Here is an 8,011-nt window from a genome sequence, read left to right on the forward strand (position 1 = left end):
GGAATTCTAGTTTTCTGAGACATTTAACCTTCTCTCTCAGGAAACTTTGGTGTAACAACAAACTACATTCCCCGATTTCATAGCACTGGGCCCCATGGCAGTTAAAACGTACAAAAACTGGTATTGTCTCTGGAATGAAGATACAGCCTGAGTTGGATCCAAGACACACTAGAAATAAAATCCAGTTTGAGACTGCTTTAGCTGCCCTGGCTCAGTGCTAGGGAACCCTGGGAAGTGTAGTTATGTGAGACATTGAGCCTTCTCTGTCAGAAAGAGCTCTGATGCCACAACAAACTACAATTCCCAGATTCCCTAGCACTGAGCCAGGAAAGTTAAAGTGGTCACAAACTGGATTATTTCTGCAGTGTGTTTTGGACTGGTTATTAAATGACTCAAGGTCCAATCCATACTGCAGAATAATTCAGTTTGAGACTGCTTTAGCTGCCCTGGCTCAGTGCTAGGGAACTCTGGGAATTGTAGATTTGTGGAGAAAGAGCTCTGGTGCCACAATGAACTACAATTCCCCATGCATTGATGAAGGAGTACGCTTAAGTCTGAAAGCTGCCAACTTTTCTTTCAGTGAGTCTCAAAGGTGCTACAAGATCTATTCTCATCACTCATCACCATTATTGTTATCATTATTAAATCTAAAATGCACCTGCAGAAGTGGACTTAAATTGGCACACTGATTATGCTGTAGACTCATTCTCTGGGGCTGAGATCTGGAAGTGTGGAGGCAATTTCCTTGAAAAACCAGGGAATCCTGGGAATTATAGTTTGTGAGGGCGGGGGGGGGGGCACACCCTGTCCTCTCTCTGATTGGCTGTTGTGTGACTCCATCCAAACAGGATTGGTTGCTCTGTGCCTGGCTCTCAGAGGGACTCAGGGGCTAGAGAGAGAGAGAGAGAGAGACCCTTTTCTGAGGGCGGGGGCGGCGACCACTCTCCAGCCCTCTCTCTGATTGGCTGAAAACGTGTGAGTGTATGACTCCAAGGATTGGTTGCTCTGTAGCCAGCCTCGCCTCTAGCTGGAGCAAAAGAAGAAAAGGAAAAGGAAGAAAAAGAGGAAGGAAGGAAGGAGGGGAGGAGAGAAGAGGAGGGAAGAAAGGGAGGGAAGGAAGGGGAAAAAGCAAAGGAGGAAGGAATGGAGGAGGACGTCCTTTGCTTGAGAGAAGGCTTCCCTGCTGAGGGCTCTCTTTAGGACCCAGGGGCTTCCGGCATACAAGACGGCCCCGAACTTTGGGAAGATTTTCCTGGGCTAAAAAGTAGTCTTGTACGCCCGGAAAATACAGTAGTGTTTCCTCTGTATAAGACTAGTGGTTAAAGCATCTGATTAAAGGTGTAATCCTGTGCCTTTACATGGAGTTAGCATCTTGGAACACAGCTTAATTTACTTGGAAGTAAACATGTTTAATTGGGCTTACTCTAAACCCCTGAAGGACATGGGTGGAATGTATTTATCTGAACCCCACCAATTGCTATCCAACTATAATAAGTTGGATTCTGATGTTGCGCACTTGCCTGGTTGTAGAAGGTCCCTGTATTTTCTTTATAATCATTCTATGAGACTAAGATGGGCCACTTGGCTGCCTCCAGATTCTTTTTGGCCTGTGGAACCCCCACAAACATCCCCAGAAGCACACTTCCCCAGAAAAGCCCGGGAACCCATATGACAATCACTTCCAGTTTTGTGCCTGCTTACTGGCATGGGACTAGAATGCATCCACCCCAGCACAGTTCTCTGCCTCTGTAGTAGATTAAATGGATGTCCTAGTACTGTGTAGCAGTGAAGTCCATATTGCAGACCTCTGCGGAAACTGCAGAATGACTACCTACTTGAAATGATTTAAACATCTGTGATTTTATTACTGCCAATGCTACATTCATTGCTGATGATTTACCATGAAATGGTTTTTAAATTTTGGAGACAATTACCAGTGGTCCCTTCTTTTATGCAAGGGATCTGTTCTTGCAGTAAAAATTAACAGTTTTATAATTAAAAAAAAAAAACAACCCAAATAACCCAGTGCATCTAAAACTGAAGGTAGTCCATGGGAGCTGGTCCATCCTGCATTTATTCAGCTGCTACATGCTTTTTCAAAAGTCTGGTTTTTGGCATTTGTGACCATTAAAGATAGATTTCAGTACTAACAACTTTTCCTTTACCATTGATTTTAACAGGCAATCTGGGGTCTCGTTATGCATCTATTTGTTTTTTTAAAAATATTTATTTCTAGTCCAGTTCACAGTTTCAGCTCAGCTATCTCATGTTCTTTCTCATTCCCCGTCTGTTAAGAGTTGGCCCTCTCTACTCACACGATTCAATCATCCATGGCTTGAAATATTACAAATGTATAAATTCCAAAAAGGAAAGCTTATTTATAAATTTTATATATGGACAACATTTTACTATGTCATTATATTTATTTTTTACTGATGTAATCCTACCTCGATCCTTGGGAGAGATGGGAATATAAATAACATCATCATTATTATTATTATTATTATTATTATTATTATTATTATTATTATTGGGACTTGAGTATCAACAGATTTTGGTATCCCTGGGAAGATCCCATGATATAAGTCACCTTAGTTAGCCATACGTTGGAAAAGGCTGGAAGGCACACAAAACATCTGATTTCTCCCTTTCTGTCAGTATTATTTTCTATTATTCAGTAAAATATTGTGAAATTTAGCCATGATCTCTCATATTCGCTCAATTGAGAGATTATGGCTAAATTTGGGCTACATTTATAATCTTTGCTAAGTACTATGTTCCCCCAGTTCATACATATAGGGAGTCCCGTTTATGCCGCACCAACTTCCTCTTCTCAATAGCTAGTCTTATGTTTTCATTGACACAATGCAGATTGTAAATTCCACTCTTCCTGCTTTGCATTTTTGTCCACATTATTATTAGTGGATCATGGTTGATTATGGCGTTAAATGATTAAAGGTCATTATAAAGCTTGGTAAAAATGATGTTATTATGTCTTGTCTTACTGCCTTCATTGTCTTTTAATGCTGTTCAGTTATTTCTGCCTGTTTCTGAGTGATATTTTCTGCTCTTAATTGCTGTACAGCTAGAATGCTCAGGCAACCAGGTAATAGAGATAATTATTTCTAATGGGATAGAATAGCCATGAAGATCTGTGTCCTTCAAGCTATATTCTTTATGATCTCTAGCAAGGTATGAACCTGTCCCCATCCATGGCCTGCAGGAAAACTTTATTACGTTCTGTAATTGACTTTCACTATAATGGCAGGTCTTTGGCTTACATACCAGTAGTTAATATGTGAATCTCTTGAAAGCTACTATACAGAAAAGTGCCTTCAACAATCCATGTATTTGTATGATTCTCATTAAAATATTTAACCCCTAAGCTGACTCTAAAGAACTGGAAGTAGTGGTCATCTTTGAAATAACTTCCCTGGAATATTCTCCCAACCACTTTAAAACAGTTGGTGAAATCTTCAGGAATGGCATCGAGGCTGCAGCTGAAAGTGGAAATTTCAAAAGCTCACTGTGGATTAGTCTGTTTTTTCCTTTCTTCTCCAATGCTTAGACCAGCAAATAATTTCTTGAACTCATGTTGCCCGATGACATCTTTCTCCATAAGAAGTCGAAACAAGGTTAAGAGGATGACCTGCCCAAAGCCACCTATTTAAAAAGTGTTCGATTTGGGGCCAATGTTGGATAGAAATGCTCATCTCCTTGATTGTGTGTCTTTCAGTAGTTCAGAGAAGCTCAGCTTGCAGCCTTGAAGCAGAAACTGATCACAAAAACCAATTATGTTTTTTAAATACATCATCTGAAATTCAGTATATGGATTTATACAAGTAATGCCACCTGATTTTGCTGTACTAAGTATAGGTGATATAAATAGTAGCTTTAAACATCATTTATCCTTGTCTTTCAGTGTGGCAGCTACACTGATACAAAACTCAGTGCTTCTCTCTACCCATATTAATTTGCTGTTGTTTGCAGGGCGCAAGCCGTGGAGTTGAAGATGTTGAGCGTGAACGGAGAGAAGAGAGAAAGAATGAGACACACACGAAATCCTGCTGTTCGTGGATTACCTTCCCACTGCCTCTGGCAGGCTGAGAGGGACACCAAGATGTAGCTCCTCCTACCCCTCTTACCCCAACATCACATACAGGTAAGCTAAAGAATGTCCTGAAAACTGGTCATATGCTAAATACTGGAGAGATATTTTTTTTAATCCAAACAACACTATATTTCTAAATGAAGAGTTAAGTGTTGCTAGGATAGAAAAACCATAGTAAAATACTGGTGGGTCCACACATCATAACTAGCTAGGGTTCGGGGGGAATCCTGGCTTACTATTTATGAGCAGAATGCTGGTCATACTGCCGCACTTGGCTTGTGAAGAGACAAGTAAGCCAGGTCAGGATATAAAAATAGGCAATGAGTGGAGGTCCAGGCTGTTCAGGTCAGCTTACAGCACACTGCCTCATTTACAGTGGTATAAGAGTTTCTGATGAGGTTCGGAAAAAAAGATGATATTCTGTGTAAATTTGTCTGTGGCTGCATCCACACTGCACAAGTTATCCAGTTTGACACCACTTTGCTGGCCGCGGCTCCATGCTGTAATATTCTAGGATTTGTAGTTTTGAGATATATTTAATCTTAACTGTCAAAGCTCTGGTAGAGCAGCAAACTACAATCCCCGGATTCCATGCATTGGCTCAAGTAGTTAAAATGGTGTCAAACTAGTTATTTCTACAGTCTAAAGGATGAAATGGCAGGCAGAATAAAGCAGCTAGTCCAATACAGGAGAAAAAAAACAAACAACTGGTAGTGTACTTAAATCACTAAGTCCCAAGTAATAAATACAATAATGCATATATTTCTAAATGAATATGTATGTGTAATTGCTTGGTTTGAGATTAACATAATTGGATAATACAAGATTATATGATAACAAAAATATAATTAAAAAGTCCTAAACAAAAGCACCCTGCAGGTTGATGCCACCGCTGTGGGACAGCCTATGGGTGTTCAAGCCTTTTGTTTGTTTTTGTTTTGTAATTTTTTATTAGTATATACCTACTACAATAGCATTTTAAAATCTTTTACATAATATTCCACATACAATATATAATAAATCACATTATTATCCATTCTTTACTCCTTATCTAAATCTTATTCATATCAAGCTATTTAATATTAATTAAACCAGTTTATTTTTTTTTAAAAAACCACATAAATATTATTAATATTTTCATTCTTCTTGCTATCTTCTTTTCATCATTACTACCCATAATTTCACAAAGGTGTAATACTGTTAATTTTATACACTACTTCATCCCCACCCCCTTTTCCTTGTTCTTTTTATCCCTTTCCCCAGTTTTCCCCCTCATAGAGCCTGGTATCTTCTTATTACTCTACCCTCCAAAATTGTAACTCTTCCTTTGGAGATAAACATCTCCCTCTTTTACTAAAGTCTTCTGTGCAATATTTTCCATATTGCTTCAAAATAATTTCCCTTCCATTATTCCTTTTTTTACCTCAATTCTGCATAGCTTATCATTAATTGCTGTTTGCCATATCTCTTTATCCAATCTTGTATTTGTAGATCTCCCTGATGTTTCCACTTTTTTGCGATAATTAATCTCGCTTCTGTTAATTTGATTTGTAATTAAATCCTTTATAGCTGCGTGCAGTGCAGTTGATCTTAACATATATAGATAGCAGTGCTATCTTTGGACAGAATTCTAAATCAATTTCTTGTTATTTCTTTATCTCTTTAAATACTAATTGCCAAAATTCTTTACAGATCTACCACCCCACCACACACAAATATACGTACTGATTTCTCAAAATTAATTTATAGTAATTCTCCTTTATCTGTATGGATAAAATTTTAAAATGGTGTTGGTTCCAAATTTTCCCGATTCTTGAACATCTATTATTTATGCCAAGTCCTCCTCCCATATTGTCCTAAGATATTCTTCTTTCTCGTATATTTTTGATAATAATTTGTTTCTTCTTCGTGGTCTCTGCGAATCATACAATGGTTTCACTGCGCCTGCGCAGTGCTGCTCGGAACCTACTGAATCACTGGGCAGAGGTTAACTCTGCAACCATATTGAAACTTTTGGCGGTAACTCCGCCCATCCGTTATAAGGCCCCTGCCTTCCCGCTCTTCCCCAGTTCCTTTTTTCCGCCGCGCTAGCTGCTTCAGAGGAACTTTCGCTTGCTTTGTGCTTGGAATCACTTTCGCTTTTTGACCTCGGACTGTTTCTTGACCATTCTTTGTCTCCCGCCCCTGGTAACTTCGGACTTTCAGACTGTTGACCTCGTTTTTGGATCCTCCTCTGGCTTTGACGACTTCGGAAATGCCTGCGCCTTTCAAAAAGTGCGACGTTTGCGGGGGCAAGGTGCCCGTCCAAGACCCGCACTCCTCCTGCCTGCTGTGCCTTGGCAAGGACCACGACACCAAGGCTGCCTGCTCTGCCTAGGTCCCTCTCCTCCCAGGTGCGGAAGAACCGTGAGTCCTGGCTTACTTCAGCGATTGCCCTGGGAAGGGTGCAGGAGGGAGGCTCGCGGTCTTCGTCTTTGCCGCCTTCGGCGCCCGCCGCCTTCCTCTTCCCGAGCCAGCGTCTCCAGCGTGGGATCTGGAAGAGCCGCTATCCCCAGTGTGGGTGTGTGTCCCGGCCGGGACCCCTTCCACCACCTCCAATGTGGCCCGTGGCTCCAAACCGCCCAGTGCCACCGACAAGCCCTCCAAGCCCCCCCACAAATCTCGGGGGGGGACTGAGGGTACCGAGCCGACCTCCAAACCGGGCGACATCGGATGGTCGCCGCCCAAAGAAGGCAGCATCAGAAGGCTCGCCGCCCAAAGAGGGCACCGACGGTTGAGGTCCCCACCTTGCCTCGCCTTCGTCCTCCAGGGCGTCCAGTCATCTCGCATGCCCCGAAGTCGAAGGAGCCGGTGGTCCTCCTGAAGGGGCAAAGTCTCCAAGACCATCCTCATCAGTGGCGCCCGCCGTTCTCCTGGATCTCCCCACAACCCCTTCTTTCCGGCGGATGAACCCCGAAGTCAGGAAAGAAGAGATGCCACGAAAAGTCGGGTCATGATCCCGCCCCCCGAAGAAGTCCAACTTCAAAGGATCGGTCCACCTCCGACCCGCCGAAGGCAAAGGACAAACAGCGCTCCCTTCAAAACAGGGCCGCGCTTCCAGGCGACAGCTCCACGCGATCCGGAGCCTGCGCCAGAGGGACGGGGTCTCCGTTACCGGACACGCCTCAAACCAACCATGGATTTGCACAAGAGATGGAAGAGACCGTTCCCCTTCTTCCACCGGGACACCGGTCGCCTTCTTACCAGGGACCTGACAACGGGAGGGAAGACCAGCCTCGCGGACAGGAAATGCCGACCTGTTCTTCGACCCCCCGTCTGGCCGATATTATTTATCGGTTCAGAAGACAAGGCCCATGAGGGGGAGTTTACCAGGCTGAACCCTCGTCCTGCTGATCACGGTACCTCGTCCAGATCGGTCCGACCGCTTGCTGTTTCCGAGGAGGCCCCTCTCCACCTCGCAGACGTTCGAGGTCTTCGATGGATCTCACCCCATCCCGTCCGAGATCCCAAGTCAGGGTTCGGACCCCCTCTCCTCGGACCTCGACTCGGACGACGAACCTCTCATCCATCTGAAGTTCCTTCTGACGAGGATGTCCTCGTGGTCCGGTCTCTCCACAGAGGATGCATGATCCCGAGCCGTCTTCTCCGTCCGATGACTCCGGTCCTTCACCGAGCACGTCGTCAAGATGGCGAGGGCTCTCGACATCGGCTCGCCTCTCGGAAGACGAGCTACTCCTTTATTTTTCCTTTATCCTTCATTATCTTCATCCATTCTTTTATCCTTAGGAGCCGTAGCAGTTCAAGTGGCTCCTATTGGAATCAAAGCCCAGGAAGCTTTGTGCCAAATCAAAACGTGTTAGGCTGCAACTGCACTGCAGAAATAATCCAGTTTGACACCCC

General features: G+C 43.5%; 1 protein-coding gene across 1 annotated transcript in view; it reads left to right on the forward strand.

The window, feature by feature from the left end:
- Window positions 1–8,011, forward strand: part of CSNK1D (casein kinase 1 delta) — a 61,757-nt gene that overhangs the window by 14,119 nt on the left and 39,627 nt on the right. The window contains 4 exon segments of the mRNA XM_042449247.1: window positions 3,991–4,031; window positions 4,033–4,087; window positions 4,089–4,115; window positions 4,117–4,162. Coding sequence (XP_042305181.1) covers window positions 3,991–4,031; window positions 4,033–4,087; window positions 4,089–4,115; window positions 4,117–4,162 — 169 coding nt within the window.

This window comes from Sceloporus undulatus, chromosome 2 (genome assembly GCF_019175285.1).
Source record: "Sceloporus undulatus isolate JIND9_A2432 ecotype Alabama chromosome 2, SceUnd_v1.1, whole genome shotgun sequence".
Classification (NCBI taxonomy): Eukaryota; Metazoa; Chordata; class Lepidosauria; order Squamata; family Phrynosomatidae; genus Sceloporus; species Sceloporus undulatus.